General features: G+C 37.5%; 1 protein-coding gene and 1 long non-coding RNA gene across 10 annotated transcripts in view; both read left to right on the top strand.

Annotated features, from left to right (window-relative positions):
• The window catches only part of LOC125317398 (dynein axonemal assembly factor 11-like), a 67,508-nt gene that overhangs the window by 11,017 nt on the left and 28,692 nt on the right, over positions 1-27,799 (top strand). For 3 of the 9 annotated variants that reach the window (XM_048287179.1, XM_048287178.1, XM_048287176.1), the window contains exons 1-9: positions 1,508-1,657; positions 4,730-4,787; positions 5,830-6,039; positions 6,862-7,031; positions 19,598-19,765; positions 21,855-21,932; positions 23,800-23,972; positions 24,930-25,129; positions 26,220-26,405. In XM_048287179.1, the coding sequence (XP_048143136.1) occupies positions 1,645-1,657; positions 4,730-4,787; positions 5,830-6,039; positions 6,862-7,031; positions 19,598-19,765; positions 21,855-21,932; positions 23,800-23,972; positions 24,930-25,129; positions 26,220-26,405 (1,256 nt within the window). In that variant the 5' untranslated portion in view covers positions 1,508-1,644. Of the gene's footprint in view, positions 1-1,507; positions 1,658-1,786; positions 1,867-4,729; positions 4,788-5,829; positions 6,040-6,861; positions 7,032-15,997; positions 16,071-18,435; positions 18,604-19,597; positions 19,766-21,854; positions 21,933-23,799; positions 23,973-24,929; positions 25,130-26,219; positions 26,406-27,799 lie in introns of those variants that run through there. The other 6 variants (XM_048287181.1, XM_048287180.1, XM_048287182.1 and 3 more) reach the window with 6 other exon arrangements.
• Positions 8,316-9,116, top strand: LOC125317399. Its single transcript, XR_007200054.1, has 2 exons — positions 8,316-8,859; positions 9,044-9,116. It is a non-coding gene; the product is annotated as an uncharacterized LOC125317399 (long non-coding RNA).

Genomic DNA, 27,799 nt, shown 5'->3' with positions numbered 1-27,799 from the left:
AATATTCACCAATGCATGAAGTTTATGCATCAAAAGCTTTGTGGAATGGTGACTTTCAGAAACAAACTGCAGTGATTAAAAAAGAAAACACCTCCAGGCCTGAATATGATATAGACACAATATAACTATATAGACAAACATGAAATGTCAATATCCTTCAAAAAAGCAGTTCAAACTTGGAATTAACTGCTTCCTGTTGAGAAGAATAAGGAAAAAAAAAACCCCAAAATTATGCCCAAGGAGTAAATTTGTGTGTGTATAGAAATTCTTCTGTAGGTGACCTAGTTTTAAAGATCATTGGGAATTTATATTCATTGCCTGTAGAGAGGCAGGGTGGCCAGGGAAATGCTGCTGTGATGAAGCCCATGCATCCATGGAAATAGTGTTGGACTAAATTTCCTCACTGACATAATTCCACTAAATTAGAAGAAATGATGTGAAGATGGACTGTGTTCCTATTTTCATGTTGTAGCAAAAGGATCATAAAATGTTCATTTACTTTAACTCAGAAACAGAAGGTCTTTTGCAACATCCTAATTGCCTATTTTTGTTTCCTTTTCTGGGAGGTGAGGTTTTTACATTCCTTTTATCAGTGGAAGTATTTTCCTTCTCCAGGGGGAAAAAATCCACAAACTATAATCAAATCAAATCAATCATATTTTACTAGATTTATGCTTTCTTTCTTTTTTTTTTTTTTGTCAGTGATACATACAGACATCGGGAGAGAAAACTACTAGATCATTTTACTTATTTGGAGATGAAATTTTATCCCCTAAGGCTATACAATTCTTCAGTGTCAAGCAGCTGATTTATATTACTTTTGTGTGTAATAGTTCTACAGCCAAATGCTTTTGATTGCCAGGACATCTTATTCAGTCTCAATATATCTCATGTGGATTTGACTTTATTTTTTATACTTTAAGGTACGATGAACTGGTACCTTACACAGTCTGAAACATATAGTGTGCAACAATGAGTATGTTTACAAATGGCTTTATTCCTTTCTCCTTTCAATGGAATTTATATTAACATTGCATGGTATATATTTGCATTAATGTTTTCGGCTGTGAAACTTAGCTCTGAAATCTCACCAAATGTATCTTCTATACCACAGTGCTTTTGCAAAATGTATTGTTACTATTTTTTTGGTAACTGGATCATTTTCTTACATCAAAGCCTGTCAGGCTCACAAGTATTTCAACAAATGGAATGATTTGTATACACAACTTGGAAGTTTCCTGGGTGGGGTAGAAAAGCAAATCTGAAACAAAAATCTGTGTCACTGATGAGAAAAGGTTCTGTCTTTGTTCTCTGTATGATCATTGGAGCGAGACATTATTTGTAGTGGTTCTTCTCTCTCACAACAGCCGGCACTGGGCTAATCGTTATCTTCGGTTTGCTCTTCAGAACGAATGCTTCTGATGTGAGGCTACTTTACAGGAAGCGTGACCTCATTCGGGCTCTGTGCCGCTGATTGCACGGGCTGTTTTCAAAAGGAAACAGGGGCTTGCTAGACCTGCCTTTGCGAAGAGCCAGGGCTGAGCTCTCCCAGGAAGCTGCTCAAGGAACACCCTCCACCAGCCATCCCACGGGCTCTCGGGCTGATGAGGAGAAACTTTTTTGCACGCATGTGTTAATTACGAAATGGATCTTCCAGGTTTGAAGGATTTTAGACTTATCTCTTAACATATTTATCAGCTGAGGGATAGCTAAGCTTTGGATTCATTTCTGTGCAGTTCTTCAGGAAGTTTTGCATTTTTGTGAATGTTGCTTCCATTACCTGCAGGGAGAAAAGACTGAACTGCTCTTCAAAAACAACTGATATGTGTGAACAAATAAAACTCTCTTTGTAGACACTTGTGTTTGGTAGGTACAATAGAATAACGCTGGTTGCCTGTGTTTCAGCTATTTGAATAGTTAGCACTATATTTTGGTAGGGACAAATGTGAATATTTAGCTTGTACACTGAAGGCATCATTGGCTTAAACACTAACTTGATTTTTGGAGGGAAAGATAGTTAAAACTGACTGGTTTGGACAGTGACTTTTTGTATATATTACAACATGAACTTTTGTGTGTTTTGAAATTCAAGGGCAGTTGTTGGCTTAAATTTTTACTTGATTCTTGATATAAAATATTGCCACATTCACCTCAGCTTCGCTTTTAGTGAGATTTCATAGAGCTGTTGGCTTTTTCTCATGCCATAGTTTAGAGGTGCTGTATTGATGGGTCATTTTGTGGGTTACAGATACAATACCACTGCTCCATTGTACAGCGGTGGTTGAGATGCTTTGTTTTGTTATGCCATTACTATAGCTTCTCACACTATTAATGGCCCAGAAATAAGACTGAATATTAAATGAAGGCAGAACAGTGTGCAGCATTGTCTACAACATGATGTTTCCAAGTTTTCTCCATCATTGGTTGAATTATGATTTTCAGGAACTCTCTTCATTATGCATGAGCCAAAAATTTTCCTGATCAAGGGCAGCAAAAAAATCTGTTGGACTGCCTGTTCTACGACTGTTCACAGAAGCTTGATATCATTACTTAAAATAGTTTAAAAGCAAGTTAAACTGCTTATTAACTGTTCTTGAAAAGAGGGAAATGCCTCGCCTCCCCAGTAATATATCTGCATGCGTATATTGCTCACTTTCTTTTATAAATAGATGTATATACTCTATTCTATCTTGAATTTTATTTCTCTGGAGGGTGGCAGATAAGCAGGCATCCTGCAGAGACATACCTTGCAAAGTTATGAGACAATTCAAATGAGGAACAGAAGGACTGTGGTTTGTTCTGCCAATGTGATCAGTATGTGTCAACACTTTCTAGCAAAAGCACTACCCCACAGGAAAGCTGCCACTTTTAAAAGTTATTCTTTTTTAGACGTTGCTACTTTATGATTGCGTGCAATACAGCTGTGATGTGGGTTTCAGTTGCTGGAAAGTTTCACTCTCTGATTATTAAAGAGTTCTACTAGGTATAACTGATCCTGAGATATACTTCTATATACCCTTTTCAAACAAATTTGCCCTAGAACCAATTACTGTTGCCTAAGTGAGACTACATTATACCTAATAATTTGATATATATTGCTGATACTATCTTACACATCCTAATGTTCAAACAAGACAAAATAAAACATGCTTCTGTTTCTTTTTAAACTCTTTTACAGATAATCTATATTCCCTGTTACCCTAGGGTGTATGAAACAGTCCTTTTCAAAATGTATGGACTATCACCTGTTGCATCAACTCGAGGAGCAAATAAATTTGGATACATTTGTCAGAGTGTTAATAGGAATAAATACCTTGTGGAGGGGATCTTTTTTGACTGATAAAATTTAGGATTTTGCTGGTTTTAGTTTATATCCAGATCTAGAAACTGCTTGTTGAGTCCTTCCTGTATTTACTTCTAGAGTTTGGATGGATTTCTTGGTTTTGAATATAAGACTTTTTGCACATTTAAGAATCATGATTTTGCCTAAAATAAGAGAAATTATTTCAGGAGCTAGCTGTATGTGAAAACAAAAAAGCTCTAATGCATGTCAAACTATGAAATACACCACTGGTCCCACTGTTTGTACAACTTGCTCTGTGGTGTTCTGACTGATGCTTCTCGATCTCTCTGTACCTTCCCCCAAATTCTTTCAGTTGTCTCCTCCTCAAGTTATTTTTGTGAGCATTAGAACATAATTTGTTCATAGTAAAGTGATTTTTTTTTTTTTTTTTCCAAAGGATAGGAAAAACAGTATGTATGGGAGCAGGGTAGTAGGACTGATTTGTAAAAAATACCCTGAAGGTTTTACTTCTCTTCTTTCATCACCTTGCCTGGTCCCAAGGCTGAGTCAGCCTTCACACCCAGACTGTGACTGACAACTGAGCTCCAAAGGGGAGGATAAACAAGATTACCAAAGTGGAAAGCCTGACCTTCATGTCTTTTCTTTGCCTCAGCTCATAACTGAACATAAAAAAATAAAATTCTCTTAGCCCTATCTCCTCTCAGAGGGGAAGGATGGGCATTTACTAACAGTGTCATAAGTCTGAAGCTCTAAAGATTCAGGAAAGGCAAGGTAATATAGGGAAAGATCATATCTTTTACCTTTTCATGTAATAGCAGATATAAATTCTCCCTATGGATAGCCCTTGCTCATATTTTATAAGATTGATTCTGTCAGGTGCAGAACACCTAGAAGCACTTTGCATACTTAAGCCATGGTAATCCAGACAAGTCCTATTTCCTTAGTCTCCTGCCACAATATTACTGTCAAATATTTGTCATTGTAGCAATCCCTGTGCTTGTTGTGCTATGTCTGCAATTTTCATCTGAAAAATGTAATGTAAGGGTAAGGTGGCCTTTCCATTCTACTCTGAATCTAGTGCCAGTTCAGGTTCTGGCTTAGGCATGAAGCAGATTTCTGGTAAAACACCTTAAAATTATTGCAGTTATTGTGTTTCTGTCCATAATTATTTCTCTCAAGTCTGTTATCTGGGCAGAGTAGAAGTATCTGATTTCTGTTGGCTCTAATTCTGTGTTGTCCTGGTTGAGATGAGTTTCCTATAAACACTAAGTCTTTCCCTGATTCGTTCATATGTTTTATCTCCTTTAATTCTTCCCTTAATTTTCTTTTCATTTTTAGCTTTTTTAATCATCTTTCTGGTATGTACAAGGTACCTGTCAGTGAACATGATAACAATTCCTTCTTATTTCACCTTTGCCTCTGCAGGTTCAACACCATTTAATGGAGAGCATAGACACAACCTCTCAAGACGTGTTTTCCCAAGGTATTAAGGAAAGTTACACTTGCTTAATTTTATTTTTGTTTTGATGTAGATTTTGTAAAAATCCCTTTTGGGCCACTGAGAATTGTAGGGCTGATATAATTTAATTACTGCCCTAAATGGAAGTTCAGAAGTACTGCTGTGGTGGTTGGAAACACTGGCTTTGCAGTTACAAGGTTTTGGAGTATCTCTCTTCCATCTGCGTTTCCCTACACTGAAATTATGGTATGTCTCTGTGATATATGGGGTACTTAAATCTCCTACTGAAACACAGGTCAGCCACGAAATCAATCCAGTGTCTTCCTTTCTTTCCATAATGTCACTGCATGGCAATTTGGAACTCATAGGTGTCAAGGGGAAAGGTATAACCGTAAATTCAATTTTACTTGAACTAAGTAAATTGTCTACAACTTTTAGATCCTTTCACCTCTGTCACTACTCACTTCTGTTTTAAATACCAGAGAGTATACTTTTCTGTGCTGTATTTCATCCCAAAGGCAATCGTGTTTCAGTGCTGGATGGAGTGGCAATTGTGTTTCAGTGCTTTCACATGTGGGTTTTAACCTATGTTGTTCCAGCTGCATGGCATTCTAGGATTTGTTAAAGTCATGCATCCTTAAATCTTCACTAAGTATGGCTAGGTTGTAAAAAAGCAAGTAAATCCTGCCTGGCTCAGAGGCACCCAGCTTGTGCCATGTAGAGGAACTCAGAGGAGCAAAATACTGGAATGCCTCTGCTGGCTCCTTGGCCAAGAGCACTGCCATGGAAACACGCTGAGCACTTCTGAGCTCAAGCTGGCTCCATGCTTCAGGAAATGCTCCCCCGGCATGTATCCCTCCTGTAATCTGAAGCTCTGGAAAGTGTGATGCACACGTCAGCTGGCTGAAACCCTCTAGTACAGAGTAATATTATTACATCCACGTATTTTAAATCTATGTCACTACCAGCCCCCATCAGCTAGGAATGTAAATTCACTACTATTAAATCGTGGGTTTGCTCTGTCCCGACCTTCTCTAAATTAGAGGCTTTAATTTCTCCTCTTCAGTTGTGCTTGTGCCTTTTTGGACGACGATCCTGCCTATGAGTGCTTCACAAACCCTCTGACAGACTCCCTTCCTACATGTCGCCGCAGCCCTCGACTGCTTTCTAATGGTTATTATGTTTTGACAGAAGACAGTTTTCTGTCTGATGAAGAGGGCAACATAACACTGACACCATCCCACACAAGTGTTACATATAAAGAGAATTTAGTTCGGTAAGTGAACTGTGTGCAGCTTTTACTCCATGTTGGTGATTGCCTTCATATATCTGGCCTTACCTAGAGGTGTATCTGGAGGTGTCTTTGTGTCTGTCTACATTTTGCTTGGCATAAGATCAGCATTACTTCTGAATGGGAACATCTCAATTGCTTTAGAGAGTGAAGTGAATGAAATAACCTGATTTTCAGTCATGTCTTACTATCCAAAAACTCTTTAGTGCACAGTTGTTGCTGTAATTGAAGTTGTGTCCAATAAAGAAAAAGGAGAGATACAGCTCATTTTGCCAATTGGGTGTTACTCTGATAAGGAGTAAGAAAAAAGTATACATAAATATCTTTGTCTAAAACACACACACACACACATATATGTAAATAAAAAGGTCTGGTCCTAGAATTCTTACTCAAGAAAAAATATCACTTGATTTGAAAAGAACAACAGTTTAGAAAGGTATGTAAAATGTAGTTCAAAAAACATGAAGTTTGATGGATTCAGACTACCCCAAATAGGATATAGCAGGGTGCAACTTATGGGTAGCATGAGATACTCACAGTAGTATCAGAGACCAGTAGCTGTGATGTCATTTGGTACCACAGTATCCAGTATCACAACAGCATGATCAGCCCTGCTGTTAACACATTCCCTGACATATTATGGTGTGCAGCAGCCATTCCTGGTGACGTGCCCAGGGTCAAGAACAGGGCTGGGAGCAGCATCCAGAACTTGGTTCTTTCACGTCGTTCCTGCAAGCTTTAGAGCTCTGTCCCCGCTCAGCAAGAATAATTAGCTCTACTCCTTGGCAACATATCTTTTCTTTCCAGTGTATTCAGGCGAAGGAAGAAAATCCGTCGCTCTCTTGACAGCTTGTTCAATCTCAGTACCTCCAGCTCGTGGCGCAGCTCCACCATTCCCAGCAAGATGGAATTCTCCCATGTAGAGGATCCTTGGCCTGATGGATGCAGTAAACTAGAAGCCAGTCACAGTGATATTGGTAAGCCCTGATGAGGTACCAGGTAATCAAGACACAACACTGCACTCTGTGTTTAGTGGGAATTGGGTATCTCTTTCTGGAAGTTTTGCAGGTGTTGTCTGCCAAGGTGTGCAGGTAAAGGATAGATGAACTACAGAATTCTAAGGGGTAAATAGAGCTCCTGGCATTAAACTGGAGTATGAGTCTGCAAAGATCTCTGCGCCAAAAGGTCATTTTTTGACTGAATTTGAATGCAAAGTCATCACCAGGAATGTTTATTCTGGTGTGATTAATACCTGGCACTGTCTGCTTTCACCTGGCTCTTTCAATAACTTAATCTGTTATGCTCTATGTGGTTTTGTCTTTACTCTGCATATTTTCTCCTGCATATGTTTGGACCTGCCAATTCCCTACCCATAATTATTCCGAACCTCTCCTGTGATTCAGTAATTGATTCCTAAATTCATTAATACGAAGTCTCAGAGCTCTTCTTTTGTGCAATCTCAGTTATATGTGCACTTCTTGTAGGTGATTCAGACTTTTCTTCTGAATATAATAACCATGTGTCACAAAGGCAAATTCCAGAATCTAATGGAACATTTCTCACCAAAGATGATGAGTTTCTTCAGTTTGAGGAACCATTTTGTGCTTCAAAATCCTGCTCTTCATTTATGATAAATGCCAATGAAGAGACCTTGAGCAATGCAGGTATGTTATGTTCTTATTCTGACATGCCTCATTTTTAGAGTGAACTGAAAATACATTAAAAATATGGAACTGGCCCCTAGCAGAATAGAATTTATTTACTAAAATATGTATTTTAAATGGATGATTAAAAATAACAAAACCATAAAATTGGTATTTAGTTGATTACTACCCCCTGCTCACAGCTTTCCTTCGCCCATTTTTCAGAAAAAAAAAAGAGTGAAGAGGAAAATGGAGGAAAGGGCATGGGAGCAAAAACTGAAACAGGCAATTATGCAGAAAGGCTTGTTTTCTGAGAGCATGGAGGGCACAGTGTTTCTGTAGTTGTGGGGGAAAAAGACTCCTGAGAGACACCCAGAGCATGAAAATTAGGTTTCTGTTTTGAATCACTCCAGGCGAGTTCTCTTTAAAAGCAACTGAAGGGACTGACCTCACAGGCTGAAGGTAGTCCTTGCAAACACCTCCCATCATATATTTACTTTCATTAAAACCCATTATTTTCCTGATTTTTATTTTAGAATCCAGGACAGTGCAAAATGTTGTTTCTCAGATGGCTGCACTGATCATGTGTTTAATCATTTCAGTATGTACAAGGTAATTTTTATTTCTTTTATTTTTTGTTTCTGACACGAATGCTTGCTTCATTTCAATTGGTGAATAAAACTTAAATTAAGGGTCACATTTTCGAAGTTATATGTATCTGACTGTGAAAATATATTTTCACATGATAGTCGATGCAGGCAAATATCTGAGCTATATAGATATGCACAAAAGTGAGGAATATGTATGCAGATATGAAAGCTACTTTGCCAAGTGTGCTTTGACAAGGGTTTTGGAAGGCTGAGAAAAATCAGAATGGATTCATGTCTTTCTTAGTGGGTTTTTCTCTCAGTCTGAATGCTGAGGTCTTTCTTTCCTGGAGATTATTTTCAATAGTTTACGTAATTTAAAGTTTCACCTACCAGAGTTCAGAGGGTTCAGAGGGTTCATCTGCAAGAACCTTTCCTCCTCCTCCCACCCAGGCTTTACCTCTTTTAACCCCATATGCATCCCTTGGCTTTGTCTAACCTTTCTGGGCATTGTTATGTTCTCAGATATTTTCTGGGAGGATTGTCTGCCACTTTGTTGCTGATGATTTTAGTTTGTAAGTACAGAATTTCTTTATTTCCAACCCTTTTTTTTTTTTTACTAAGTCACATCTGAGGACTAAATTCTATCCTTGGATGTATATCCATGGCTCTTATTGATCCTAATAAGAGCAGTATATGGTCAAATGGGGACAAATGTAACTTCAATCCATTACAGTGTTCTGCATTTGAATTTCACAGTTCTTTTCTCCCAAGATGCTGCTGTGTCATCTTTCTTCAGTCTCGATACATTTTTCAAAGCAACTAAGTTTTGGTAAGCGGCTCCAGTGTCATGTGATGAATAGAGGAATTTGGAAATTTTATATTAAGAAGAGGAAGGAGATTCCTGCTGTTGTTTTCATGTCAGAACATAGAAGGTGGGATCTGAAGTTACTGGTAGAGTATTTGGCTTTTCCAGTTACTGATTTTTATTCATAGAAACTTTCTGTTTATTTTGAAAACTTGCCCTTTCATAATGTGCAATAAATGTTGTAGCAGAAAAGGAAGGTAAACCTAATATGCCATAACATGATGCAGAGACAGACCAAGCAGTGTAATTCATGATTCCAGAGGTCTGCTTTCAAGCCTTGCATGGAAGCCCACTCCCAGGCCACCAGACCTTTTTTTATGTTTTAACTGGAAAAATTAAAACCAGCTAATTATGATGCTCACCCCATCACCACCTTCCAGGGACTACAGAATTGATATAATTTGGCTCCACTAACCCAACGGACCATTAGCTCACACAGGCCTTCATGCTGAAAGCATGTATGGATGTGCTGGATTTATGAATTACCATTCTTTCACCTTCTGTTGCACCAGAAAATTCTAAATGTCTAAAATTTAAAATGCTTCTAAGACTAAAAGGTTTGGGCTTACTGAATTTTTATGGAGTGAAATTGAAGCTCAAGAGGATCCTGTTTGTTTCTGAAACTGTCAGGGTTCAGGAGTTCAGTATATGCCGTGGGCAACATGACAATCTGTCAGACCTCAGCCTTTGAATTGAGTACACTGGAAGTTAGAAACAGCAAGGCACAACTGGAACAGCTCCACTGCAATGACACCCTCACTTTTTGAAGGGTGGTGTATCAGTTTGTTGCTATGTCTCCATTCCCTAAAACTTTGGTTTCACCAAAGCCACCAGGTCAGGACCAGTGTGTTGCAAGCTCATGCCCTAAAGTGCTGCTTTCCTTCTTCCTCAATAGCTTAGCCCTGAGTGATAACGAAGCTGTTCTTCGCAAGAGAAGAACACACTCAGAGAGCTTTTCACCAGCAGGTATACAGAGAATGCCTCTTTTATGCTCATCACAAGTGAGAAGTTACCTGCTCAAACAGCTTAGCTGAATTTGTCAAACAGGACCTTTGGTAATATATACTGATTATAAGAAACTGCAATTTAAATCAAGATATACAAAAATGTATTCTTCTTTTTTTCCCTGCAGAAAATAATAAGAAATAAAGAACAATTGGTGAGTACCTGTTTAAGTTTAGAAAGAATTCCATATTTTTGGGGATGAGTCCTATTATGGAACAGGGTTCAAGCATGCCAGAAAGGTTCCATGGACTTTTCATTAAAAGAAGGTTTAACTGCAGGACCCTTGCCAGTTTCCACTGCAAATTACTCCACTTTGATGTCTACAAGTCCTTTTTTATTGCATTTAGATTATATATTTTATTTCTATTGTCTGGCAGCAGTGTCTAAATAGTGTAAGCTGTTAACAATTGCTGTGCTTCAGCCCAGAGAACATGTTTCCCAGTAACAGGCAAAACAAGTCTTCCTTTTCCCAAGTTTGAACTGAACAGCAGGACCAGGTGCTGTGCTGCTCTGACTTGGTAGCATTCCACTGAAGCAGTGAAGCAGCATCAACATGAATCAGTCCAGAATATCTGAAAAACACTTATACATTCTTCTACTTCCTATTCTTTTTCACTCAAGCCTCATCCTCAGACTCCAGTTTCTGTTTATCAAGGATTTCTAAGCCTCGCAGCAGCTCAAACCCTTAAAACAAGAGCACTAATTTATTTGTACTTAGAGTTGGTCATCCCAGCCCTGGCTCTGTTATTTCCTTTATGTCTATACTTTGTAAAGACAAAAATGAAAAGAAGGAACCAAGTGGAGCTGTGCCCAGTTTGTGTTCCTTATAGTGTAGATAGAACAGCCTTCTTCATCAGTTTTCCGGTTGAGTGCAGTTCAGCTTCTGAGATCTAAAGGCATCTGCACAGCTGCAGACACAACCTGGAAAACCTTTCAGTCAGCCCTTAGAATGTGGGCGTTAATTCTGAGAACAAAGCATTTTAGAAAGGAGTGCAGTCATTTGATCACTTTGCCTGTGGTGACAAAATGTCCTACTCACAGCGTGCCAAGCTGGAGACGCTACATATGGCACTTCTTAAAGTCAGTGGAACTGTTTATGTAAGGGCTGAAACACCAGAGCTTGAAAGCTGACTCTGGTTTTGAAAGCGACTATCAAAGTGAACCAAAGCAGGTCCTACAGGATGGAGCAGAGAACTTGGCACTTGTTGCGTGGCAGGACTAAACTAAATACAGATTGACACAGGTTACTGTGAGACAGGACCTCCCACAGCTCAAATCAAGCTTGTCTCTTGCACTTCGTAAAACCTTAAAAGCAGAGTTGTTACTTCTGTGTATTTTGAAATGAGTTCACTAACAGTTTTCATTTTGCCTCCTCCTCAAATTTATTTTCATCAGCTCTTCAGCATTGAACTCCTGGATACCTCCTTAAGGCCATGTTTATACATGTTCCTATGGAAAAAAAAAATAACAGAACTGATAGTTCTTCCTCCAAAACACAGTTCATTTTAGCTTTATTTTTCTTCTGGTCAAATGTGAGCAAGGCCTTACTTCTTGGTCACTACCTGAAAGAAATTCTGCAAAGAAATGCTGTACCTATAGTATGTTATCTCAATGAAGTCCTATGTGGGCATGGGGTCCTACAAGCATTTACATAATAAAAAGTGGTTTTTAATTCCCATTAAATAATATTTTATAAAAATGATGTTATCCCGTATTTTATATATTAATTTCTTGTAACAATATGCTATCAAAGATAATGGCTTTGGATAGTGGCTGAGTACAGTGATAACTGATGTATTATGTATCTAAAATAGTATTTATAATACTCATCCTCATATTTACTTGTAGTTAATGCATTTGAATAATTTTGTAAGTGTTAAATAATTACTCTTCTTTATTTAGAGTACAGAGACAACTGAGAGTAAATTTCACTACGTAAAACATGTAAATATTTTGTTACTTATTTTATGCCTATAATAAAAGGTCCATTACTAAAATCGCTTTTAAAACTAAAGGATTATAAAGATCTTCAGTCTTTAAATAATGTCCTGGAATAATAGTCTGGAAAGTTAAATTGCATTCTGAGAGAAAAGTCTAAGACTGAAATTACCCTGCAGTCATCAAAGCAATTATGCTGAAAACTAGAAAGAAAGAGTTCACTGTAAACTCATTAGTCACTGTAAACTAGTGAAGAAAAATCTGATTGAGATTGAAAAAAAAAATGGTCTAAAATAAATCCTATAATCTGTCTATTAATAAATACAAACTGTAAGTTAGAATTGTTCTGATCTGGAGAGAGGGACCTCCTGGGGTCATTTCCCAACTGGAGTTCAAGGGCTAAAGACAAAATGCTCAGGATCTGTTAAGATCTGCCCTCCCTGATATTCATCAATGTTGAATTAACAAAATTCTATTTGGTTGCCAGACTGGTTGGCAGTTCCCTTCCATATATTCTAATGGACATAAAAACAAGCCTCATCTTTTTTCTCTGAAAAGAGGCGCAATCATATGTTTCTTCCTGTTGGATAAAAAAATTGAAGCCAGGATTTGTCTGATGAAAAACTGAAAAAAAATTTCCAACCTAAATGTTTAAATCCACACTTTCAGAGGTAATGAGTATTTGCAACTTCTGTTAACTACAGTATCAAGCCTAGGATAATTCTGGGATGCAATTCTCTTAGAGTAAACCCACTTACTGATTAGTGATTAAGTGACACATCTACAAACAGAGAAAACAACTAGAATTTTATATTTTTTGTCTGCAGAGATTAAATGCTTACTCCACTTTAATATAGCACCTTATTTAGAGAAAAAGAATCAAATAGAAATTTTGAGATATAGATTTATAACTCGCTGTGTATCTTCTCATACCATTTATTACTTTTTTAATATATTATTTTTATCACTACACCTTGTTTTATACTCTCTTACTTCAGCTGTGTTCAGCTGAATTTCAGGGTCATTCCTGAATATATATCACATAGCACTTTATAGCAGGAATGGTCATGTGGAAGATATAATATTGATGCCATCCCTTAATTTATAATATTCCTGGTCTGTGAGCAAGGCTGATTTATAGTTATCCTGAAAGCATTACTCATAGAGGCCAAACTATACAAAGATTATCATATTTTATTTAAGTTATATGGAATAAACATGGTACAGAATACAGGTTATGACCACTTAGTCCAGTTCTGCAAAATCTGCTTTTTGATGTATATTTTTATGAATTGGATTTTGTAAACCTCTTTGCATATTTCTATATACACTGAGCAAAACTATTACTTCATTTATATTGTTTCTTTTTTTATGGCTTCTCATGCTGCTTTCTTTCCCTCCTATCTCTGGCATTTCCATATCAGTAAAGTTGTTCCTGTTCTCATTTCTTCTTGTATTTGAGGGCGTTTTCAGTAACGAAGATTATTATTATTTGGAATTGCATATATTTCAGTGAATTTATTATTTGTGAGTTCATGTCCTGCCCTGCAGCTTGTGTGCTCTTTTGGGGAGGGTTTATTGGTACTTTAGTGCAAACATAAAGCCTTGTTTTGTACCTGTGACTGTTACTTAGCACCACAGAGAAACAAAATAAAATAAAAAATATTTGAAAAAATAGGAAATAAATAGGAAATAAATAGAAATACATAGGTTCAAATTCTGAGTGGGTATCAATCAGCTGGTTTATACCACCTGAGACTCTGAGCTGCAGCATTTCAACAGCTTTGTCCATGGATATCAATTTGCTGAGGTTGGAGCACCTTACATGAGTGTAAATATGGATTAAGTCAAGACATGTTCAAAATACGTCTGATGCACCATAATAATAATGCTATAAAGCTTATTTTTGTCATGACATAGAAATATATATTGCATTGTTTTACACATTTAATTAATAAAGTTGTAATGTATTAAAGTGCTGAGGTGAATTTCTTCAGGAAAGGCACATCAGATGGGACTTTTTTCTTCCTTCTCATTTCCATTCTCCCATTTGTAATGTGATTCTTTATTTTATCTCTGGCATGTACATTGCTTCATGCTAGGACTTCAGGTTTGTGCTGCTGAAAGCTCTTAGTACATAATTTGAATGAAAAAAAAAACCTGTGTGTGAAAATAAAGAACACAGTAAATAACATACTTCAGCACCTAGCTTTGCCCTGTGTGTGCCAGACCATCAGGTTAGGACCAGTGTATTGCAAACACATGCTCTAAAATGCTGCTTACTGTCTTCCTGAATAATTTAAACCTGAGTCATAAATAAAACTGTTCTTCACAAGAGAAAAACAAACACACTCTGAGAGCTTTTCAGTCACTGGTGTACAGAGAATTCTTCTTTTGTGCTCATCACAAGTGAGAAGTTACCTGCTTGAACAAGTAGTCCTGCAGTTTAACGAGGTTTGTCAATTGAATGATTCAAGTTGAATCTGTTTTGCTCACGATGGTAATTGTTTTTGATGTCCCTGTCCTTGTCTCAATCCATGAGCTTCTTTTCATATTTTCTCCCCCTCTTCTGTTGAGGCTGGGAAGTGAGAACAAAAGCTGGTGGGTGCCTGGCATCCTGCCAAAATCAACCCACCACACCCTGGTATTTGGCAATTTAATTAATTGCAGATTTTATATTTCTTTCTTCAGAACTATCATCTAGAATCTCTGAAAAAGGGATGAACACCCTCCTCCCCTGTTTTTGGCTTAACAAAATAACATAGGCATTTCAATGTAATACAACGTAAACACAGGGTTCAAAATACTGTACACAGCAAAACAAAGATTTTTTTTGTGTTTGAAATTGAATACCTTGATTCTGCTCCCAAGTAAAAAATTAATGTTACTAGCAAAAAAGTCATTATTTGAAGAGGCTTGCAATTTGATGTAAATGTGTAGGTAGCAGAACCAGTGGCCCTTCTTTAATGTCTGTGATTCTGTGCAGGGGCCTTGGGCCACAGTGGTGATGTCCAACCAACTGTGTAAAACTCCCTGTCCTCTGAGTGGAGTTGTTACTGGTTAGTTGTTACTAACCAGTTGTTACTGGATAGTCAGATAAGCCAGGACAAATACTATGGAGTTAAACTGAAGTGCATAAACTACTTCTGCTTCTTTGTGTCTCATTATCTCCACAAACCTCAGGAGCTTCAACTCAATGACACCTTCATACTCCTATGCTCTAATCTGCAATACAGGTAGAAAGCTGCGGTGTGACTGTGGGGTGTTGCATTTACATCAGAGGTGAATTGCTACATAAATGAATTTGATAATTTTAAAAAATCCTACTGCCTTATTTAAATTTATAGGTGAATTTCCTGTTAGCAGAAGGTGACCTTTAGGTTTGATTAGACCTTTAGGTTAATGAAGACAGGCAGGAAATACAGACTGACTTTCCTGATGTTACCACTTTGGTCTGATGAGAATTGTGATCCGGAATTGGAACAGGCTGCCCAGGGCTGTAGTGGAGTCATTATCCCTAGGAAAATTTGAAGGAGGTGTAGAGCTGATAGTGGGGGACATGGTTTAGCTCGGTTGACGGGTGGATTTGATGATCTTAAAGGTCTTTTCCAACCTAGACTGTTCTATTATTTTAAAATTGTACAAGCCTATGAATCACTGGGAACAGGCTGCTTTCACAAACGGGTTTCAGCCCAAAACGTGTGAGGCAAACTAGTTGACGGATATGCAGGAGGAGGACAGAAGTGTCATGCAAAGGACAAGACGTGAGATTTATGCCTGAGGAAAAGGCATTTCATCTCTGCCTGCCGAGCTAAGGCACAGGGGCCGGGAGCTGCCGGGCCGGCGCGGCTCCCGCTCGGGGTTAAAGGAAGGCCCCGGCGCCGCCCTCAGCGCCGCCCGCCCGGGGCCGTTGCTGCGGCAGCGCGGCGGCGTCCGGGAATGGCGGCGGCGCCTGAGGGGCGGCCATGGTGCGGAGTGAGTGTCAGAGAGCCCCGCTTTCCTTCCCTCCCCTCCCCTCCTCTGCCCGGCCCCTGCCCTCTTCTCCCGGACGTGCTCCGTGCCTTGCACGCCTCTTTCGTGTCCGCAGAAGGGCAACAAAGCTGGGGAAGGCGCTGGAACACAAGTCTGATGAGGAGCGGCTGAGGGAGCTGGGGGTGTTCAGCTGGGAGGCTCAGGGGAGACCTTACCGCTCTCTACAACTCCCTGAAAGGAGGCGATCGCCCTCTTCTCCCTTGTAACAGCTGAAAGGACAAGGGGAGATGGCCTCAAGTTTTGCCAAGGGAGGTTTGGATTAGATTTTGGGAAAAATTTGTTCATGGAAGGGGTTGTCAAGCACTGGAACAGGCTGAGCAGGGAAGTGGTGGAGTCACCACCCCTGGAGTTATTTAAAACTCATGTAGGTTTGACATTTAGGGACATGATTTCATGGTGAATTTGGCAGTGCTGGGTTGTACTCGATGATCTTAAGGGTCATTAAATGAATTAATTTAATTAATTAAATTAAAGTTCTCTGATTCACGTTCCCTCTCACCAGAGTTGCCTCCCTTCCCCACCATCCCCACACTCCCCTGGCAGCCCCCTGCCCTCCTCCCTCCCTTGGCTGATTGTCAGATTTCCCTCCTCCCTGGCAATAAACCCCCATTTTAAATCACCATGTACAGTACAGGGGTTCTTTGCCTCTCAAAACAGTCCCTGAGGTGTCCAGCCATGGGGACTGGGGTGGCCCAGGTGGGGACCCCTTCCTGTGTGGGGCAGCCCCTGCAAGGGGAGATGCTGGATGGGATGGTTTGTGTCTGAGCTCAAGTCTGTCAGATGTGAAAAAACCCCAAATGAGGTAAAATACTCCATGCTATTACTTATGAATCAATCACCTTTTACAGGTACAGCAGTATGACCTAGACGACTGAGTGCTCACACCTATTACTCATGAAAAGGAGTTCCCTTCCTCTGTGATTTTTCTTGTAATCTGTTTTGATTGCATATTATCACTGGGCTGCCAGTCCGTGCTGGGCTGCAACAGTGCTTTGGACAGGAACTCCTTCTCCCTGCATGAGAGGGCAGATGCCCTCTTTGAGCAGGCACTGCCTGAAGGAGAATGACTTTATCTCCTGAACAGCGCAGCATGAGTTTGAGTCTTAAAGTAATGGTTGCATACTTCGCTTTTCTGAAATGCAGCTTCCCCCACTGTTTTGTGATACACCTGCAGCTGTCCACCTGCTTATTCTTTCAATTTCTTTAACGTTATCCTTCATTTCTGCTTCTTTATCTGAGTAAAACGTAATTTTTGGAAGCCCAGGCATTAGAACTTCAAGAGTTGTTCTCTCCACTTGATTGATGCCATCCCTTGTATCCTCCTGTGTTCATTGGAACCTGGGAGTAGCTGTGATCTCTCAGGTCACTGGTCCAGTCTCCTGTTACTGCACACAACACCAGAAAATCTGGTTAATGAACTTCTCAGTGAGCGCAGTGTGTCTTTTCAATGTCCTGGAAATGCTGTTATTTAAAATTTTATATAATATTTGTTATCTCTTGCAAGCTTGTTTCCCTCATTCCTCTTAAATGAACTAGATCTTATACAAAATGTCAAATATTCAGTCAGTTCCCTACAATAGGATCCCAAATTAGGTTTCTAAAGCTTCACTGTAGCTTCTATTGTGAAGGATTGTCTCTGCTTTGCAAATCATTTGTTAATAAAAATGGACATTTTTGCAAAAATGCTGCAACAATAATTTCAATTTTCATCAGCAAATGGAAACTGGGCTGTAATTAAGCTGTCAGGAATAGTTTGTATGACTACTTTTTGTATAAAGGGTATAGAGCATAACATTGCCACCAGTGTGTATGTATGCAAATTGGGGAGTATTGTTTTCCTGCTCAAAATTACCTGGAAATAGTGGCACTGAAAAATCTGCCACCAAATACAGTAGTAAGCAGACTTTTTTTTTTTTTCCCCATTTTATTCCCAGCAGATTTGCCAAGTAACTCACTAGAAATGTCAATGTTTTTTTCATATTTACTGTGAAGACTTAAGTATTTAGTCATGATTATTGACTTTTTTCCCCTCTGTTCTCTGTTACTTTAATCAAGTTCAAGTTGGAGGGAAGATGACTGTTCAGATGCAGCAAACCTGCTCAACGTGGTTAAGAGAGACAAAGACACCTTTCCCAATATGATTTGTGTGCTGACAGGTTCCCCCCTTTGATCAATATCTGTATCTCCACATTTAATTCTGTAAATTAATTCTGTCAGGTGAAACTCTGTTGAGCAGAAGGGAACTTTAAGCCTTGGCATCTATAATTAATATAATATAAACAAAACCAGTTTCACCCTTTTCCCAAAGACTGCAGGTAGAGGAGCTGCACAGACACGTGTGAGTTTGGGCTCTATTGATGCATAGTTTGGTCTGTGTGAATGTCTGCAGCCATTCCAGGACCACTGATAAAACTGGATGATTTCACAAAACCTCCCTGAGACAAAGAAGTGAAAGAGTACTTTTAATTAATGCACGGTAGGAACAGTTTGTTTTCATAGATCTTTTTATGACTTTTCTTTTTACTTATTTTCCCTCATAATCTCTTTGAAAGGCTTGCTTGTCTTTTTTCAGCATTAAAAATCATGAAAATACCTATGCTAATTTGATAAAACCCTATTTTTTCCCTCGGTACTTCACTGTAGTTCAGGAGAGGAAAATGCTGGCACTTTTTGGTCCAGTGTGCTGGAAACGAAAATTCTAGCATCTAGCTCAGGAGTGAGCACTGGTTCTCATAGAATTTCTTTACCTTCCTTACACAGAGCCTTTTCACTGTTTGAAAGATTGCCTGGCATTAAATATTACAACATGATAACTCTGAACCCAGGTCTCTGGTGTTTTTCAGCCACCGAAACTCCTTTACTGGCTCTGATGAGCTGGTAGTGCCTAAGAAATACTGGGTATACATTTCATTCTAACATAAACGTTTATAAGCATGAATTAGTTATGGCATAAAAATATCTGCCCACTTTCAGCATTTATCCTGCTTATTACTGTGCACACTGTGCTGGTGGAAGAATATGATGACATACTGTAGTTTGCTTCCCCCCCACCCCCGCTGCTATCTGTGATGTGAACATCTGGCATCTGGAAATAAAACAGCATAAAGCACTCCACTTCTTGTCTACATGAATCAATCTGCAACCCAAGCTATGCTGAAAATAGTGGCTGCTGGATTAATTTCTGCAAGGGTTGTATCACATTCTTATGGAAGACTCAGCAGTTTTCATATGGATCTTTCCAAATGTTACAGGTGACGTGATTGTGTTTCACAAAAGATGTTTACTGTGGCAGGGTGGGTTGAAGCTACTTGGTACTTGATATCTTTTCTTGCAGATTTTATTTTTGTTGTCATTCCTACCAGGCTATTTGGTATGGTGGAACAAAATATTTTAATGATTTTATAATTTGCTCATAATTCAGATGGCAGAAAATTATTAAAGGGAGATATGACATCTAATGTTTCTTTCAGTCACTGAAGATCTTATTAGAAGACATGCAGAACATAACAACTGTGAAATTTTTTCGCTGGAAGAAATCTCTTTACATCAGCAGGAAATAGAAAAATTAGAGCATCTTGACAAATGGTGTCGAGATTTAAAAATTCTCTATCTTCAGAATAACCTGATTCCAAAAATTGGTGAGTCTTTTCTCAAGATGTTTCTTTTAAAATGGATTCACATGTGTAATTTTGAAATCAGAAAAACAAAAAGTATTCTGTTATACTTAAGGGACTGTGATCCTAACAAGAGTTCCTTTCCTGGTTTCTTTATTAAATTTCTAAGAAGTGCAGAAATTTGCAAGAGAAGTTTTGAATGAAAAATATACTACTGAGATACAAGTCACTAGAAAATGAGTGTGAAACACCTTTTATTGATTAAAATTTCTAAACTCAGATATAGTTTAAATATCCCATCTTGTGGCAGAGAGACAAAGAGTTTACCATATACTATGGTGTCTGATATCATAGGATTAGCTCTTCCAGGCACATTTTTAAATTCCATCTTTATGCAAATCATATTGGTTTTGTTAACATTGAAATAAGTTTTATTCAGATAAAATACTTGCTTTTGTGCATGAACCAAACTTCCTACAACAAAGCCTCAATGGTCTTCCTGCACCACAGGAGAAGATATAATTTCATATGATCTGGTTTTGTGGGATAGGTCCATATGTTCCATATTGAAAGATGTGACATCAATCCTTGGGCTGGAAAAGCTTATATTGTGTAGATGAACAACAAAAAGTTGGAAGTGTTCAGAAATTATATTTGTATATCTCTTTGAAATTTCTTAAGAGGAAGAAAAAAATACCAAGGTTTTAGGAGGAAATTCTGTGCTCAGAACTTGTAGGCAAATCCTTTAAGTTCTCTCAAGGGACTCATTAGGAAACTCTATCTCTACTGATAACACATGCATTTCTTAAAGTGAAGGAATCTTCTCCCAGAGAGAATTAAGTTTTTAAAACTGCTTTATGTTTCTTTGCCCCATCAAAGGAGGGACTAAAATACGTTGGTTTTCTCTCTATTAATATGTCCTTAATAAGGCACAAGATTTCATCTTGTGGTTTTTCTGTCAACACTCGGGCCTCCTTCAAGTTAGTACAGGATACTGTATTCAGACTGTTGCTTTTTGGACACAATTTTTTTTTCAGCAATTTCATTTTTGAGACAAGCAATTTTTATCTTAACATAATCTAACTGTAGGAGTTGAAAAAGTATGCAAATTGGTGGTTCATATATTCCTGTATAATGTAACAGCTTTCCAAGGTAGTACCTTAGTAACAAATGGAAAAAAAAAAAAAACCCCAACCCCAAAACAAAACAACAAAACAAAAACAAAACCAAAAAAACCCCCAACAAAACAAAAACCACCCCAAACCCCCACCAAAAACAAAAGAAGCACCACCAACCCCTCCCCACACTATAGTGGTGACCAAAGGCATTGTCAACAGGGGCTGTATTACAAAGTATTGAAGTTGAGAAGTTACTCCTCCCGGTGGATACCAGCATGTCCTTGCTGAGGGCACAGCAGTTCCATGCTTCTGAATAACACAGAGAAATTACACAGGTTTATATTGGCTCTGTTGGGCTGTGTCTTTTCTCTTCTTAAAGAAAACATTTCTGCAGCTCTCAAGATCAGACTTGCCTCGTGAGCAGGCAGGGGGGGTTGTCCGGCATCCACTGTGTGTATGAATGATTCCACTGGCTTACACTCAGCTATCTCACATCGTCATGTGCACAGGCACTGCTATTACAGAAATATTGTAACAAAAACAAACATCCAAACTAAGCTGCACAAGTTCTTGCTGAGAAATTAATGTCATTTGTTTGTGAAGTATGTAGAAAATACCTCTCCAAGTTCTTAAAAAACTGTGGTACGATTCATGTCACTGAATCTGTAGATATCTTAAGTTTCCAAAGATGGAATGTCTCACTATGCTTTTTTAGCCATTCTTCTTGAATTAGATATGTGTTTTATGGATTTGTGATAAAAATGTGTTTATAACTTTCCTTATTTCTTTTTGCTTTTTAGTTTTGTGTTTTCAGAAAACTGTTTTGTCTTGTTGATAATATTAAAACACTAATGTCCAGTAATGTGGTACATATTCTGATTTGTATGTCTTATTTTTTCTGCTTCATTGTTGCTTTGAAGTAAAGTAAGCAAGTGAAACTATAATGCCCTTTCCTGTGCTAAAAACTGAAACAATCCATCTATGTTTTGTTACAGAAAATGTGGGCAAACTAAAGAAGCTGGAATATTTAAATGTGGCTTTGAACAACATTGAAAGAATTGAAAATCTGGAAGGTCAGATTTTGAAAAAAAGCCATTTTGTCTTTTCATATTTGAATGCTTAAGTTGTGACTTGGTGTAAAAGAGGGTGGAAGCCATTAATCGTGTCCACCTGTAGGGGTATTTTGTGGATACTTAGAGGATCCTTGGGTACCGGGTTTCAATAAATGCTTCTTTGTAGCAAGTGCTTCCTACTGCTTAATTTTTCTCATTGAACTTTCCTAAATGTCTCTGGATCACGTTTCAAGTCATCTTCAGTTCAGGAATCAAGTGTCACACACAAGAAGGTTTTGTGCTGAGCACAGGTTGCATTGAGGGTCTGGGTTTTTTTTTTGAAGAGGTTTTCAGAGGATGCTTTTCTTTCATTGCTTGAAATCTTGTCTGTTTTATCTGTGTTTAATCCTATTTATACTGTCACTTATGCAGATTTCATGTGCAAAATCTGGCATTTTCCAAGATTAAAAACCTAAGACTTGGAGCGACCCATAAACACATTCCATATTACTTGAATAATTTGTGACTTAATTATTTTCTGTTTCTTGATTCAGATTAGGCCAGTTGCTGAATCTTTAACATAGCCACCTTGACAAAGGAACTGTTAAAACAAACAAACAAACAAACAAACTGGTTGGTTGGTTGGTTGGTTATTTGTGTGTGTGTGTGTTTTGGTTTGTTTTTCTTTTGTTTGGTTATTTGGGTGGTTGGTTGGTTTAGTTTGTGTTTTTAAGTCTGCAGGCTGGTTCAAGAGGATGGCTTAAATAAGAAACAAGCAAATAGTCTAAACACAGATTTGAAAAAGTTGAAGAAATAGGTAGTGTAGTATGTATTTGGGAATTTGTTGAGAAAGTTGCATTTGTTTTCATGCCACTAAATTTTAAATTCATCTATCAGGCCCCATTATTTATTACTGTGATTTGTCATTTGCTCAGGAGTTACAACCCTTGGGATTGGCCTTTGCCTAATTTGGGTTATTTAAATCCCCTAATAAAGTGTTCTGTGTTGTTTACTTTCTTACAGCTCAATGTGCGTAAAACTTAGCAAACAGACCAGGAAAGGAAAATGATTACAGTGATGTGAATCAAAGCTGAGTTTACTCTCTGCTAAACTTTTTGCTCTTAGAGTCAAGGTTATGATTCATGGACACATTATGATAAAAGGAGAGGCTGATAAATTAAAAAATCAGAATTTCCAGAGCATTTTGTCACCTAATTTAGAGTTTCTGTTTGTAATGAATTGTTTTAGTACAAACACGTTCTCACCAGAATTTGCAATTTAACCAGTGATAAAGTATTTACAACGATAGCTGAGTCTACACAGTGGAAAACCTAACTTGGAGTGAATTTTTGGGAGATCTTATCTTTGTACTTGAGTAATATTACCAGAGATTTTTTATTTATTAGAATAATACATTTATTATTATTGAATAATACTACCATACACAGAAATGAAACTCGTAATTGACCCTACTGTCCTTAAGCAATTGGATTGGATTTTAGCCATGTAATTGAGACGTAGCTGAGAAGGGGTATCAAGGCAATCAGAATGTTAAGAACGAAATCCAGCTTATCTGAAAATGAAACATTTAAAAGCTCATCTATAAATGTCCACAAAGTTTTGATATTGATAAAACCAATAATGTTTTGGTATTGTGTATTTTATTGAGGTTGTTTTATTCCTGTAAATATTGTGAGCTCATAAACTTTAGCTGTGAGTCACTCTTTCACTCAGAAAGAGTCTTGGAAAAGATGTATTCTGATAGAATGAAACCAGTTTACAGAACACAAATGGAGACAGTTATATCCAAGTGTGTACGTGTGTGTATATATATATCATGTGTACATTTATGTTATGGAGAAATTGAATTAAGGCTTCTTTCAAACAGGCTGTGAAGAGTTGAAGAAACTTGACCTGACAGCCAATTTCATTGGTGAACTCTCCAGTATTGCATCTCTGAAATGCAATATACATCTAAAGGAACTGTTTCTAGTGGGTAACCCATGTACTGAATTTGAAGGTTATAGACAATTTGTAGTGGCAACTCTTCATCAATTAAAAGTAAGATTTTAAAACTTAAATTTAAATCCAAATAAAAAATTAGTGCTGTCAACTGAACATACTTACCCTAAACAAAATAAACACCTGTACATTTTTGTAATGTCCACAGGAAATTAAATTCTATTCCAAAGAATAAATTATTACAATATTGTAATAATTGGTTCTATTTTGATGGAACCACAATTATTCATTAACATTTCTGTCATCTTTATTGGCGATCCTTAAACAAAATTATTTTAAATTTTTTTTCAAATAAATACTTTGTACAGTTCTGGTGCTTTTTCTCATTTGTTTTTATATATACAATGTATTTTTAAATTATTAGCATGATTGCAGAAGGTTAGTGTGTTGTTGGTACCATTCCAACAGTATATACCAAACGTGCAGTGTAAGACAGTAGAAAGATACAAGTGAGTGTAAAATTGCACTACATTGCATTGGCTGTAAATAGATACTTTGAGATTGTGGTTTTGTGCTATGACTGAACTGATGTAATGATTTCCTGTCAATGAAACAGTCCCAGGCCTGAAATATGCTCTCACAATTTCCCTCAGAGAAGCACAGGCACTGCTTAACTTAGTAGATTCAACTCTCTCAGTTGGCAGTAAACTAACACATCAAAAGAAATAATTTTGGGCTGAATCAGTCAGACAAATACCAGAGATGGCTGAAGGGACTCTCTCTACTGTATAATCTAGTAAGACCAATTAAAATTCCTGGAAAATGCTAAAAGCTGATCTTAGACACACAAAACTGTTTCCAGATCTGAATAACAAGTTATTGTTAATTCTTTTTAATAAAGCATAACTCACATAGTGCTATGGATGTGTGAAAGATGCATTTCTAATTATAGACAAAACTTAATTATCAAAATTAAGCTACAATCTAATAGATTTATTGATTGAGTATGTTTATAATTTCTCACATATTTATATCTATTTTTCCCCCTTTGGTAAGTATTTGGATAGTAAAGAAATAGAACGTTCAGAGAGGATTAAAGCACTTCAAAACTATCCAGAAGTGAAATGGAAAATCAGAGAACAGGAACAAGCTTACCTTCTCAAAAGGGTCAGAGAAAAGGAAGAGGCTCAAAGAAGGATGCAAGAAAGAAAGGATAAGAAAAAGAAACAGATGGACTCTAAGTTTGGATTTGACAGGTAACAGTAAACAGCAACAGTTTGTGAGTAAACATGATTCTTTCTTTATTCAGAAATTTGGTTTTTTTCATTAAAGAGTTTATATAATTCCACTTAACATTTTTGTTCATCTTTATTGTTGATTCAAGCAGTTATTTCTCCTCATGCATGTTATCTCTAATGAAAAATATAATTAATTACATGCATAATTTATTATTGACCTGCAGACACAGTTCAATATAATTTTTTCTCTCACTCCAAGCTAAGTTGTCTGGGTGCCAAAACAGTGTAATGAATAGTTTCTTTCAGGGGAACAGCTGGAAATTGTTTTTTAAGGTAAAGCAGGGTTTCCAGAGAAAGCAGCTGTTCACCTATAATTGCTTTTGCCTTAGCATTATAACATCTGAAGACTGAAATGGAATATTGCAGGCCTTTGGTGTGGATTTTCCTACTTCTTCCACTTCATGTCACTGATACTACCTAGACAGCAGCAGGATTTTTGTCTGGGGTCATCTTCTACTGCACTGGCTACCCATCTTATTTTTAATCCAATAGACACTGTCTCATGAAGCTGCCTGCAGAAGTTTGTCCTCATAGATCACACCTGTATCATAAATTTAGTTTTCTCTCTCTATTGATAGAGATTTACAGAAGCTTAGAGCTAGGGAGAAAAAATGATTCAGGTGTTAAGATGCCATTTGAGGAGATGTTCATTGCTACCTTATAAATTTCTAATCTGTTGCTGCCTGATATTGGGAATTCTTAAATAGCACATGGACTGAAGGCTTTCTCTCACCTGAAAGTTGTGAGGATATCTGAAAATTCTGCTTCTGAAATTAAATCTGTTGAACTATCTGTCAGGGTTTTCAGGGGATTAGGTATAGTCATACTATCACTTCGTAGTCAGGTAAATGATAAACATTATGTCAAAATATGCTTTGCTGATTGACAAAAGAAGCAGAGCAGAGAATGTTCTCCAAATATATAAGATACCATTCTTGGCAGGAATTGTACAGTTATTATTGGGTTGAAAAAATATTATTGAGGTAATTTGTTAGCAAGTTACTCTTCCTTCATTTCATTGGGATAATATTTCAGTGATCTTGTGTAGCCCAGACTCCCCGCAGGAAAAACCCAATCAGGCAGAAGGAGCTGGAGAGCAGGAAACATGCAGAACAGCTGAAAATGATGAAGAAGACAGAAGATTTTGGGAGGAGCCTACACCATATACTCCAGAATCTAGATTAGAAACTCACAGATATATTGAAGAAAAACGGAGAGCTAAAGACAATATAAGGTATTTTTTGTTTTAATATCTTTGATGAATTGAAGAAGGAGAAATTTTCAAAGGTACAGAGAACAGGCAGGTGACTGCCTGACATTAAATATTACTGTGAACTGACAGCTTAAATCCCTGTTGCTTGTTAAAATAGGCTTATACAATCTAAATTAAATATTCAGGTTGTTCATTTTATTTTCTTTCATTTTCTAAACTTCATTTAGGTACTCTTTATTTTATTTTTCCTCTGATAGAGTTTTTAAATATAATTTCTCGCTTCAACTCCATTTTATGGAGTTTAGAAGTTCACTTTTCTGTCGGCTAACTGTTTGGTGTAGTTCAACATTTAACAATCTGCTAAAAACATTTTTCCATAGTGCAGATTGTATTGTGTAAATGCCATACAGGCCATGCTACAAGTTTTTGGCACAAGTGGCATTTCAGGCACCTTTTCTATGTAACTGAGAAATTTTTTCTTATTCTTTATCAAATATATTTGTCACAAGTAATAAAATTTTTCTGTTACCAGTGCTCTTTGGCATGGTGAATCTGAAGAAGTCTGGTCCCTGAAAAGCCTTTGAAACTTTATAAAGTTGTCACTGGTTTTGCTGAACATGAAAAATACATGCAGATACTAGCAAAAAACCCCCAGTATTTTATTGCTGCTGGCTTATCAGTTCCACAAGCATTGTAAACAATGTCTTTCTGTTTTTCTTTTTCTTTCTCTTACATAACCTGATTTGTGCCAGAGATTCTTTTAGTTGTTCTTTTTAAGGGCCTGCTTTTTAAAAGTTTTGTCAAGCCTAAGTATTGAAAAAGTCAGTCCTAGAGAACTCTCAAAGAAATCTGGAAATGTGCATAACTTATTGCTATTATTAATTCAAGTTCGAGCACTTTTCTGGAAGAACTACTGTCAAACCCAGATTCTAGCCAGTTCGAGTTCCGCTGTGTTTGGAAGTGCCTTGCTCTAGTCAAAAGTAAATGTGTTCCAAATGCTTCCCTTAAAGAATTCAAGGAGAGTCCAAATAGTGCTCTAATAAAGATAGAATAATTAATTTCTGGTTTTTTCTAAATTTCCAAGGCATTTAAAGGAGTTAAAAATCCTTCCATGGCTCATTTTGATTTGCTGTTGAGAAAGGTTCACAGTATCTTCTTTAGATGTTCAGTGCCAGAACAAGGCCACTCAGGTCAGCTCAAAGTTCAACAAATTGTAGACTCTAATGATTATGACAGGAGCAAATTTGCCTTAAAATGGTTCACATAAGTAGACAATTTCCTCTGAGAACAAACTATAAAGAGCTAACAGGTGGTAGGATATAATTTGTGAGGTGTTTCTTAGAACATCTCTGGAACAGAGTGGTGGTTCATTCACTTTGCATTTGAGCGTCGAGTGTAGAAATTCAGGTATGGAG

The sequence above is a fragment of the Corvus hawaiiensis genome, chromosome 26 (genome assembly GCF_020740725.1).
Source record: "Corvus hawaiiensis isolate bCorHaw1 chromosome 26, bCorHaw1.pri.cur, whole genome shotgun sequence".
In the NCBI taxonomy this organism is placed as follows: domain Eukaryota; kingdom Metazoa; phylum Chordata; class Aves; order Passeriformes; family Corvidae; genus Corvus; species Corvus hawaiiensis.
This window is presented reverse-complemented; position numbering and strand designations above follow the sequence as displayed.